Source organism: Morone saxatilis, unplaced genomic scaffold, assembly GCF_004916995.1.
Source record: "Morone saxatilis isolate NCDOM2014 unplaced genomic scaffold, NCSU_SB_2.0 Contig7, whole genome shotgun sequence".
Lineage (NCBI taxonomy): Eukaryota > Metazoa > Chordata > Actinopteri > Moronidae > Morone > Morone saxatilis.
Window position 1 is genome coordinate 17,233,569 of NW_023340246.1, and position 12,686 is coordinate 17,246,254.

Sequence of the window (12,686 nt, forward strand, 5' to 3'; positions counted from 1 at the left end):
AATCATTTCTTACTCTACATCTAATTTGCTTAAAAACAGATGTGGTAACAATATGCAAGGAACTGCACATTTATGAAGATGACACCCTTATTTATATTAAAATAACACACAACTCAAGTATTTAATTCTTATGACAAACATGTTGTAAGGCAGCTTTATTCAGTATTCACTCTATTGTTTATTTACCCATGGTGGAAGTCAGTGAGCCAGACAGTTTAATTATGTTTTTAATTGTATTATATTAAGATGTAGGTTGTGTTTCTGTGTTATTTCCATTAAAAATGTAATCAATACGTCAGATTTGATTCAAACCTTTTGAGATGGATCAATGAGGAGTTAGAGTTGTGTCATTCACTTCAGTGGTTTCAATTTCTGGACTAATTTGAGCTTCTGTCAGGACATCAATGCCTCAAAAAACTTTCAAGATTTAACTTTACTTTAAATCTTTAAAAAAAAAATCTTTAGAAAGAGTAATTTCACACAGACAGTATGAGAGCATTACTTGGGACAATGTAGTTGACAGAACTGACATCGTATTCCTCTTCTAACCCCCGACTGTACTGTGATTAAACCGTTCTGCTCCCAGAGGTGCAAGCGGTGCACATCAATCCTCAGGAGTGCAATTTGTCATCGACCTTTGTGGCACAAAATTGTCTCTGACTGTTTTGATATTATTCAGTAAGAAGAGCCTGTTGTTGTTGTACAATTATAGAATAATTTCAAACACGTTTCTTGCGAGACGAAGTAAACCGAGACAGAAAATCTCATTAGAGTTGCACGGTGAATGTGGATAGATGTGTTAGTCAATGACCTGCTGCCCATCAGCAGAAATGCTGATGTCATCTGAAAGAGGAGGGGGAGGGAGGGATGGAGGAGTGGAGTGAGACAGGGGGAGGGAGGAGGTTCTCATTAAAGTGAAAGCCTTACCGGATATGTCATGGTCTCCGCTCAATAAAACAGTAATGTAAGGGCACATTAAAGGCACAAAGCACGCTCACACTTACACACACTTACAAGTGGAAAGGTTCAGTAACCATCAGCTCACTCTCTCTTTTTCACACTTGTCTTTCTGCAGACATTAAAATACAGATGAGAGTATGTTATGAGAGCATGAGTACAAAATATCATCTTTCTGCTTAAATGGAACAGCCATCCAAATTATAGAAAAATCTACCTTTCTTGTGAACTGTAAGACACTTACGGTAAAACTGTAACTACATCAGCTACAGCAGAGAGATAATATGTGAAAACTTTGAGAGACTCCCACATGATTTCCTGTTAATACAGGGACCGCATATTTTTGTTTTGTTTTGTGTAAAAAATGCAACAGTGAATTGGTGGGAAGTGCTGTGTTTTTCAGACAGAGACAGGGTAAGTTGAAGAATGTGGCCCTGAGGGTTGATGTCTGGCGTGGGCACAGTGCGAGGGCTCGCCCAGACACAGCGAGGGGGTTGACACATTCATACTTTGTTACAAGCAGCGAATTAAAAAGGGGGTTTGTGATGTAAAACAGACGTTACCAGACAACACAGGGCTGAGTTATAAACATATTATCCCCCAAAATGGATCATAAAAAGCTGTCAACTGTACTGTAACATGTAAAGTGGGGCAACAATTACTCTATACATAAATTATACTGAACAAATAAAGGGAATGTGGGAAGTATTAGGAAAAACACCATTTATCCAGAGAATCGCCTGATGTTTCATGGCCAGTCTGTGGACCCCTGTCGCCTCTACACACACAGCACACTAGAGATGGTAGTGTGATTATTTTTTACACTCAAACAAACCAGTAGTCCTTTTCTAAAACACTACCTGGCCCCTCTGTATGTTATGTATGTTAGCTTTATTAATGAAAATGCACCATGTACAATATAAATAGGCCGACAATATTACATAATAATGCAGAAGGACCCAGTTAATATTGTACTTAACTTGTGCAAACAAAAGGCAACTCACACAAAGTGAATCTGAGACTTTTTGGGCCACAACGGAGGTCTGAGGTTCAGGGGCAGTTGCTGGTTTTGCCTGGTTGGTAATCCAGCCTCGGATCATCTTAGCCGTTCTCCAGCGTTACACTCAGACAGACATTCAAAAAGGACCTGTCCTTGGTACTGAAAATAGCCAGTCTATTAAATATGAGCACTAAAAGATGAAGAAGTCCAAAGCTGAACATAAACAACTCTGATTTGACAAAGTGGGGGGATTTTCCAGCACGTTACAAAGCAATGACGAAACCCACTCCTCATCAACACCATGTCTTCAAATCTGTCATCAGCTCAAAACAAGAGGCTTCAGTCTCACACACACACACACAAACTAAATGTGCTGTTGGAGCACTACTGTATAAATGACAGCATTCCTGCAGTCTTTACTGTAGTTAAAGTGCCAGATCCTGCCCAGTGAACACAGAGAATAACAGACTTAGCAGGTGTGGAATGGCAGCTATGATAGGCATACACATGTGCACACATGTATGTGGGCTCCATCCTGCAAAACCCAAACACCTCATAATGACAGATGCTGCATCCTGGGGTGTTGCTGGCGGGGCCCGACTGTTGGTTATCAGGCACGCTTCCAACACAGGGACCGCCCCCCCTTGTGTCGGAGTAAAGCTACACTTCAAAAAAAATTATGAAAACTTTTTAAATATGTGACTGGAAGTGAGAAAGAAAGAGGAGGTTTTTTTGTTTTTTAGTTAACAAAAATAGGTTTGCATTAAAAGCATCTCTTTGGAGAACCCGGCGATAACAGGAAGCGAGTGCGTGTGTTCAAACAACAGATGGCCTGAGCCACAAGTCAGCTGCTGGGTGTGAAAACACAAACACAGTTTTAGAGTAAATGAAAGGTTTATTTGAGGAAAAAAGGCACACACTTTTAATCTCTGAGAACCAAAATGTTTCACATACAACTGTTGACAATGAGAACCATACAGTTATTTTATGAGCAAGTTTGTGTTAATTCCACACAACTGGACGACTCTATGAAGTTTAAACTTTAACAAAAAGCTTTAGGTACACCTGTGATTACACTGTGATTAATCAAGACATACTGACACTGGTATTTCTATCTGATAAGTAACTTGAGTTTGAAATGTAAAGAGGAGGGACACCTCGTCTGAAATTAAGACCACCTCCAGTAACATCATAAAATACTTTCAAACATTTATGATTATAAGCATTAACCTTCAAATGCCACATATTCAGGCTGGATATATATACTTTTTTTCCCATCACATAAAAATGTAATACTTGAACAAAATCTTTAAAAAATGGCTTTGAAGTGATGAGTCTGTAACTTGTAGTGTGTTTCATTCAGGCAGTAGAGCAGCTGGGACATCCAGCAGGTTTGGACACAAGAGGTTACATTAAACACCGTAATGGCTTTTTGTGCGTACAACAGCAATTTAGTTAATAAATACACAAGCTGCACCCCATTTCTATTAAAAAGCTTAAGACTTTAAAAAAATTCATTTAAAAAAAAAAAAAATGCAGCACTGTTATAAGACATTTGAGGTTTTCACAACAAAAAAGGAATATTATTAGTCTATGAAAACAACATTAAAGTAAAATTCAAGATGGCTGAAGGCTTAAACTGACTATTCCATAGAAGACATTGTACAGAAAGGTAAAAAACATACAGAATATACGGTATACAAGGTATGGATGTAGACGGTCATCTTTGGCATGTGACATAATGTGTGCAAATTACAGCATAGAAGCTAATGCTCCAGTAAACATGTTACTGTAATGTGGGGAGAGTTTGGGCGGCTGGGAATTGTGAGGAAGTATTTCCTGTCCAAGGTAGAGAGAAAGGATGAGTCTGATGGTGCACGCAGGGAGCGGAGGATCCTGAGGGAAGAGCAGGGACAACAGGATGATGAGTTTAACTGTGAGTATAAGTGAGAGTGTAGCCTCACAGACTGGAGCCTTTGGCACCGAGTGAATGAGGTAGTAAACTCCAGAGAGGAAATTAAGTCTCATGTGACAAGTTATATAGACAATGACTGCTTGTTAAATGTTTATAATGATACACTGTTCCAGGAGCATTCACTGTATTTACTTTATGTTCATGTGTGTGAATACCTATTTATGGATATCTTTAACTGGAGCATCCTCAGAAGAGCCCAGTGATCTCTTCTGTGACCGGGTCAAGGTCAATGTCGTAGAAACAGGGACGGGTTGGCAGACCAGGCATGGTGCTCATCTGAGGGAAACAAAAGCAGAGGAACTTCAGTCAGTGTAAGTTCAGGCTCTAATCCTTTTCCCTGTCAAACTGTCTCATGTTTTTAAATTAGCTATTGCTTCAGGTTGTTGGATCCAGTTCAAGGTGGTGAAAAACCTGTGAACTGGCCAGCAGTGCAAGACCTGGCTAAACAGTTTGAGGACTAAAACAAAAAACACCATATCCAAGTGTTTTCTGATTTTAAACATTCAATTCAAATGTAATTATTACACAAGGTCGAATATTTGTATCTATATCTTTAGATAATTACAACATTTTACACCTCCTCCTTGTTTTTTCCCCATTTTAGAGAGCTACGTCTACTGGGACTACATTGTAACTAAAATTTGTTCACCATTTCTTTTACACACTGAATATTTTTTTTTTTTAAATATATCTACAGAAAAAGAACCTTTTATGTGAAGTTGCATCCTCACATAAAAGATGTCTGGTATCGAGCTCTCTTGATGAGAAAGGTGCAACAAGTAACACAAATATTAGCAGCTGGTTCATATCATTTGTCCATTTTTAATCAGGAGTCTCATAAAAGTTTCAGTGACAACATAAGCCAATAAGAAGGTAAGATTACCATCTAGATAATTACTGAAACATCCTATTAGAGCCTTTGCCACAACACAGCTGTTCTACACCAAAAGACAATCCACTAAGAGTTGGTATCAGACCTTGCATAAAGGAGTCAGAATAAGATCAACCCCCTGCAGGTTCAATGACTATAATCTAGACTCATTTAACTCTGGGCAGACAGATGATCAATGTGTTGACAACCTCCACTTTGGCAGTGATGGGTTTAGCCACAGACAAACGGTTGCTTTGTTCACAGTGTCGTCAAAATAGAGATAACAAAAGGGTAGCTCGCAGATATGAGACAAAGTTAAGAGCTTATGTACAAAGTCATAGTGGTAATATCGACTACAGTTCTGATGGATCAAGACTACTGCCAGAAGAAAGAACCTCCTGGATTTCTAGTGAAAGAAAGTGATTATATTTGGTTCTTTCACATTCAGCGTTGATGCAGCACTCTCAGTATTTCTGGTGTGCAATAACTTTATTAGCAAGAATGATCTGAAATAGTGGGAAATCTTTCAGTAGGTTTCCAAAACTGGTGGATTAACTTCCTTTAAAAACAGATTCTACATATATAACCATTGAAACTGTAGTGAAAGGTGTATTTGTTGCTGGTACAATATCAACAGATCATTTTCACTGTCTGTGTGTGGACAAAATAAGCAAGACTCTCTAGTGAAGTGTCGCTGCTCACACGGGCAGTCGTGTCCCAGTCGTTACTATGACTGTAAAAAAGCAAGTGTGGCAACAGTGGAAATTCTTCGGAAAGATATTTGTGACATGAACCGGACCAACGAGACCAGATACTGACAGCATGCTGTACGGTTCAGGTGCCATCTGAATCTAATATTTCAAGTCAATAAAGAGTTACACATAAGGAATTGGTTTGCGTATTGCAATTGATCCGAGGCCAACTGTCTGACTCATAAAACACTTCTCTCCCAAAACCAAACCAGATCATCACATCCGAGCTGGAAAGTAAATTATCTCGCTCATTAGACAGGGAGCGACATTCTTTGCGTGCCTCCCCCCGCCCCCCCTCCTTCTGAACCAGGGCCAGTTTTATGGGCCCATTAGTGGAAATGAGACAGAAGGAAGTGGCCAGCCAATTTCCTGTCTGAGGAAACGCGTCTTTGAGTAAACGAAGGGACAAAACGAGGAGTACACGCTTACACAACCTGACGGGGCGGATGCTCAGCGGCTCACTCTCATTGTTGGCTGCTCTGATGTCAACAGTGCCCGCTGTTACGTGACACCGTTCTGACCACGTCCATCGATAAGGCTTTAACCACAGATGACTCAGAGTATGAGCAGATTTAAAGGAAGTCAATATCAACGTGTTACATTTTATTCTAATGGACGGCGTTAAGAACAAAAAGACGGCAGAGGAGTCCTTTTCGTTGTGACATCACAATGTTCAAACACTACTGTGTGATGTCAACTGGATTCGCTCTCATGTTTCCCATCGACAGCGTTATGTGACTCACAGCTGAAGCGAAGTGGATCGACAGGAAACTTTCCCTGATGAATCATCAGTACAAAAGGTTAAGAACAGCATTAAGGTGCCCCTGGTAGCTCACCTGACCGTGGGTTTGAGTCTGAATTCTTATTTTAAAGGTGATTATACACTAATGAAAACATACCTATGAATCTTATATTGCATTTCTGCCCATAGATTCTTTCTAAATGTTACACACTGGACCTTTAAGCTTAACACACACACAAATACACACACTATGGAGAGAAGTTAAATGAACTTGAGTCTGACCCGAGCCTTGTCTATAAATTAAAAGAACAGACCCGAGCAGGGCTCAAATTGACCTGTCTGGTCCCTGACAGACTTGCGGACCTCTAATTACAACCAGCTCATTGATAAACAGGGAAGCAGGCAATACTGACTGTATTTTACATCTCTAAACAGGAATGACATCCAGAGAAATTACAACCATAAAATGCGGTCGGAGGGAATAACAATGCACCTGTCTTACCATCCTAAACCAAGCAGGGCTGCAATAAAGAAGATTCTTCCATCACCCCTCATCAAGAACGCACTCTTTCACTCTTTTGCTCAAATTAAACTGATGAACTGCCCCATGACTCTCAGTTCACAGAAAGATACAACTTAAAACTCACTCAAATAAATTAAATAAACCACTGTAAAGTAATATGATTCCCCAAACATGAGTTATTTTCCCTCTCAGCGTTTTCCCGTATAAAGTATCAGGCTACACATTTAAATATCAAAAGATGCCAAAATGTGCAGACAAACTGAAGGTTTTGAAAGCAACAAAGGCTGTGCTGTTCTGCCGGTCCTCCTCCTCTCCAGCCTGAGAACAAGTTGGCACTCGCAAAAACACACAACACTCCGTGGCTAAAGTTGGAAACTCCACTCAGCCAAATAAGTCCCTCTATTATGCCCACACACAATGCGTCTTTGTCGGGGAAAACCCTGGAGGAGACAATGTAGCTGGATTTCAACCCCCCCACTGGTTCTGAAGAAGAGTCTCGGGTCAACGGCGGCACAGTTAACTTGCAGAAGAGGATTGAGAAGATTATGAAATTTGATTCAGAAGAAAACTATTGTGCCATTTGAGATTAATGGGCCATTGGAGGGAGGTAAATGTTTGAAATTAGTGAGTAAGTGTGAGAGTAAATATTTAATAAAAAGTCAGATGGCTGCCCTTTATGTCAGACTGCATGTTCATTTAATGAAGTTAGATTCTTGGTTGAGATAATTGTGGAATATTATTGGATAAAATGACCCAGTGACTGGAAATATGGAGTTACATTGATGAGATAGAAGAGAGTCGATGGATTAACAATATAAGGTATAAAACACAAAGAGGACATATTTGGTTGTCTTTGCAACACAGATGACGCTATATAGCACATAGCATGTCCACGGGAAAGGAGAGAGCTGACCGACCTTCTGATGATCAGATCTACAGATTGGGGTGCTTTAATGTTATGCCATGTACCTTGCTTATCTAACTCTGCATCGGTTTTACTGCAACGTAATCTAATAAAACTACAGTTGAAGTACCGGTCAGTTTCAAGGATAAACACATCTCGTTGGCCTTTGGGGTAATTAAAGAAAGCTTTTGTATATGGGGTCAATTGTTTTATTCTATTGGTTAATCTGGAGGAAGGTGACGTGTGCGATGGTAGCCTTCGTCACAGCTGTAAATGTGCTTCTAGTGACCGTCAAAGCTCCAGCGGACTCTCACACACTCAATGCCATGTTGATGGAGGGGGAGTTAGCAATTAGCAATAGAATTCAGGGGTTTAGTTACACTTTAACATGACCAAAGTGAGCCAAAATAAATTAAAGTCCACTTCCATCTCATGTGCTTTTCTTTCATGTACTCAGTCCTTTAACCAATCTACAACTTGTTAAACATTAACTAGTTGGGACCATGTGGAATATCCAGCCAAGAAAGGGAGAGGGGGGAAGGTTTCTATACATCTGAACTGTTTGGGGTTTAATGGTGCAGTGGAGGCAGCTCTAACGGGATATGAACCCTACAGAGATCTATTGTTCTGCTTGCGACCCCTCCCTCACATATCTAAAGAATGACATCAGCCCCTTCCTGATTCTTCACCATGTTAAGACCCTTAACCCCCCCCTCTCCCTCCAAACCTACCCCTCCTCGCACTCATGCCCTCACAGTCTCAGGAGTTTTGCTGGTGAGATTTGTCTTTCTACCTCTTGGAGTCAAATGTGACTTGAGAGTTTGTGAATGTTTTGTGTGAATGAACAACAATGTGTTTCCTGATCCAGAAAGGAACAAAACACAGTTGAAAACATTCAATTTAAATCTTATGAAATGTTTTTTGCTTCAGGTTAATGTGAAAGTAAAGAGCAGAGAGCATGCAGAGGCTCATTCCCGCCCCCTTTTACATGCCTCCGTTCTATCTTCTAGTGGTTTCTTTTAACAGACTTTCTAAGAATCTGAAATATGAGGCTGGGATTCTCTGTCGACATCTACTATTGTACAGGACAGTAACATGTGAGAACCAGAAAACAAAGGAAAACCTGGAAGTGGGGTGGGACTTAAAGTCAAATTTTCAAATTCAATCTATGGATCAGTCTGACAGACAGTTCAAAGAACAATTTGGAGACTTCCTTTGGGTTAAGAGTCACAGTTCAAGGGTTGTCAACTTGCCAGTGGCTCCGCAGGCCACAGCAGATCAAAGGCAAGGTTGGGAGACTGGACAGACGCCACACCAAGACCCTGCCATGCCTTCCCAGCATGCCCGGTGTTTGACACCTCTGCCTCAGCCTATCAAAGCCTGGCCCCCAGGGTACACTGGTGAAACAGCAGGAGGCAAAATGCTCAGGAAGCCGCTTCCTTCCTGCCCGGCCCATCATCAAGTAAGAGGCTCCAGCCAGCCCAGCGCAGCTCTAACCAGCTCAGTAATGTGGTTGTCAGGAAAAAGCAGGGGCCAGGGGCCAGGGCCCAAATATAAAACCTTATTCAGAGACAAACTAAGGGGAAGGAAGGAGGATGAGGCTAAATGGATACAGCACCTGCGTGGAGCAATCATCCGATGTGGGCCGTCAGGACCAGGAGACACGATGTCAGAGCTCTCTAGAGATGCTTAAATTAAGAAGCAAACTCAGCCTGACAGCAACAAACCAGAACATCAACATAAAATATCACAGAGATTGTGGCCTCCCAGAAATAAATATAGGGCATTTAATTAACTTTTCACCAAATATAGCTGAACTTCTTCTTCAATTTCTGTGATCAGCTGGAGACATCAGTGTTTGAGCTGGATGCTGCAGTACCGAGGTAAAGGAAGGGCGCCAGGTTGTAAAATTAGATCCAGCGTCTTGTGTAATAGCTATTCATAACTGCTTGACACTTTGAGAGCAGGCTACAGAGACAAAAACATTTGAAGGCATACTCAGTGAAACACTAAAATACACATGAGAAAACATACAAAAAGGCTCTGTGCACAGGATCAAAAGGTAACTTCTCCATAAACACATTTCTATGATTCCCTCTGGTGTCCACAATGCAACAATATTTGGTTCTACACCAAAACATTTGCAAATTAACCCCTCAGGGTTAAAGCCTAACATGTTCCAGATTTGACTTTAAAACCTACAATAACTTGTTTTTTGGTCACTTGGGAGCATCGGAAACAATCTGTGAACACAACCACTGATATGTCAAGACCTTTTAAGTCGATATAGCAAACTAAACTTTTTGCTCTGTTTTTGGTCTCCATCGACTCCTGAGGGAAATATCTGTCTCTTTAGCTCCTAAATGCTCCAATATGTTCACCAGCTAGTCACTAAATGTGTCTGTCTGTTGATGGATGCTGTGCAGGTAGAGTACAGAGGGTTTTTAGAGCTTTATTATTTTTACTGAAAACACTGTTTACCTAAGCAGTAAAGTTGCAGCTGAAACTCACTATAAAGCTCTGTAAAGTCAAGGGGAACTGCAGATTCAGGTGATAATTCTCTGTAGGTAAGTGACCCCTTTCACATTGCTGAATTATTTTAACTTTGTCAACTGATACATTGTTATTATAAATGTACCAGTTATAGCTGCTACATGGGGCTAAAGAAAATAGAAAATAAAATGTAAAGAAAGGAAAAGAGCAAAGGTGATAATTATAAATATTTAAAATTGATGGAAACTTGCAAACAAGATTGGATTATGTGTTAATCGCCCCATACATGTAAATCTCTGCTCTACAGCGCAGTATGAAGGTGGTCCAGGTACACTTCAATGTATTGTTCTGTGAAGTCTGTAGTATTTTACTGTATGTAGTCTATAGCTGTTATTCTGCTATAAAATGTTTGTTATAAACAGTGATGGATGAACACATTAGATACACAGTAAATATATATGCATGTTTTTAAGGCACTGTTTCACACTATAGATACGTACCGTTCCCACAAGTGGGAAGATGAAGCCGGCCCCAATGCTAGCACGCACATCCCTGATTGGCAAAGTGAATCCAGTGGGTGCACCCTTCTTGTCAGGCATATGGGACAGGGACAGGTGAGTCTTGGCCATGCATATGGGCAATGAACTGTAGCCCTGGTTATAGGAAAAAGACAACAAGTGGTTAGTGTGTCTGTGTGTAGGAAAGACAGAAGGGAGACACTAACTAAGTGAGAGAGAGAGAGAGACACAAAGGGGATGAGCAGCATGAGTCCTGTCAGTGAGTGAGTCAGTTGTTATTGCAGCAGCAGTGATGTCACCTGTTGATTGTAGTAATCTATCTTGGCCTTGGCCTCTGGAGACAGCTCAATGTCATCAGCTCCATACACTTTTTGGGCGATTGTTCTGATCTTCTCCACTATCGGCATCTGTGGGAAAGACGGAGACAAAGACAGGTGGAAACACATGAGCGCTCCAGTCAGTGGGACGGAATCAAGGAAATTAGATTTAGAGAATATACAATAAGGTTAATAAAAGCCACAGAGAGCAAATTAAATAACTTTTAACTTTTATTGTTGGACTGCTTTCCTTTGTTCTCCTCTTCTTAACCCTCTTAAACATAGGGTGTGCTGCTCCATGGTGTTAACAGGGCCACACACCATATTAACCATTCACATATATAACTTGGATAAGTGACTTTGGAGACCTACCCAAGATTGAGAAATATTTTGTTTGTTATTCCACTTGATCCTATACTTGGGCTGCATCTCGTCAGGGAATATCTTTATTAAATACATAAAACTTTATGGTGCCAAAACTGCGGATCAGGACAGTTTAGATTTCCTTTGCGGCAGCCATAAGACCACAGAAGTTCATCACCTGCCCGGTGCTGAAATAAAGGAACAGCAGCTTGGATTTCCAAAGTAAAGGAAAACTGCAGTTTTTCTGTCTTGCCCAATGTTGGCGTGCTAGTTCACATGGAAAGTATCAGGGGTGGCTGTCCTCACATGCAACATGTGCTGTGTTTTGGACTTAAACTACTTAAGTTTAAGGACCCTTGCAACTTATTTTTAGTGACCTTCCTCCTAACCCCTACTCCACCTAGCTGCCATTGTGAACTTGGAATAATGTGAAGACTGAATACCTTTAATTTACTAATTTAACTGGACTTATTCTATTTTACTGTGCAGGCACATGCATATTGTAAAAGAGGCGCACACATACACCAGTGGAATAGGATCAGTTAATGTAAGTCACAACTTCCTAAACTCACTAACTCAAACCAGCTGATGTTTTTTTTTTTTTTTTAACTTTCACATTCCCTGGCTCGGCTCCCAAAGAAAACATCGTCATTTACTGCAAACAGAGAGCACTTTGACTATAGGAACTGAGATAATGACAACTGTCTATCATACAGCAATAAAATAAAGTCATCAAATAGACTGACATGTCTTTAAGTACAAACGTATATTCCTAAAAGATCCAAAAATATGTTTTGCTTGGTGTTACTTGGATGATTGAGCTTCACTGTGCAGAAAACATATTTGGATATTTATTGATGCTGGATTTTTCTTTGAAGGAAAAGGACTAGATGTGATCTGAACTGGGTGATTCAACGTTTCTGTCGACATATCAGACACAAATTATTATTCCAAGCTGAATATTTTTATGTCTTAAACACACAACATGCAGTTCTCACCTCTATGTTGTAAAGGAACTGGAAGTTGCTGGGTCTGCTGGTAGCCTCATTCACAGCTTGGGCCAGCTCTAGGGAACCCCGCCCGCCCTGCGCCCAGTGGTGACACGGCACAGCGTCAGACGCTCCACACTCTTTTGCTAGCTGACACACAAGGTCAATCTCTGCCTGGGTGTCTGTCCTAAAAGATCATCAAGGGAAACATTGTTAGCAGGACAAATTATGTATGTAAGAAAAATGGTGATTTTGTGGGCTTAAGGAATATATGGACTTTCC

At 40.6% G+C, this 12,686-nt stretch overlaps 1 protein-coding gene across 1 annotated transcript in view; it reads right to left on the reverse strand.

Annotated features, from left to right (window-relative positions):
• Positions 1 to 2,851: 2,851 nt before the first annotated feature.
• mthfd1l (methylenetetrahydrofolate dehydrogenase (NADP+ dependent) 1 like) overlaps positions 2,852 to 12,686 on the reverse strand; it is a 37,323-nt gene continuing 27,488 nt past the window's right edge. The window contains exons 23-27 of the mRNA XM_035679164.1: positions 12,414 to 12,591; positions 11,035 to 11,142; positions 10,718 to 10,870; positions 4,088 to 4,208; positions 2,852 to 3,853 (exon numbers count right to left, since the gene is read on the reverse strand). Coding sequence (XP_035535057.1) covers positions 4,119 to 4,208; positions 10,718 to 10,870; positions 11,035 to 11,142; positions 12,414 to 12,591 — 529 coding nt within the window. The 3' untranslated portion in view covers positions 2,852 to 3,853; positions 4,088 to 4,118. The remainder of the gene's footprint in view (positions 3,854 to 4,087; positions 4,209 to 10,717; positions 10,871 to 11,034; positions 11,143 to 12,413; positions 12,592 to 12,686) is intronic.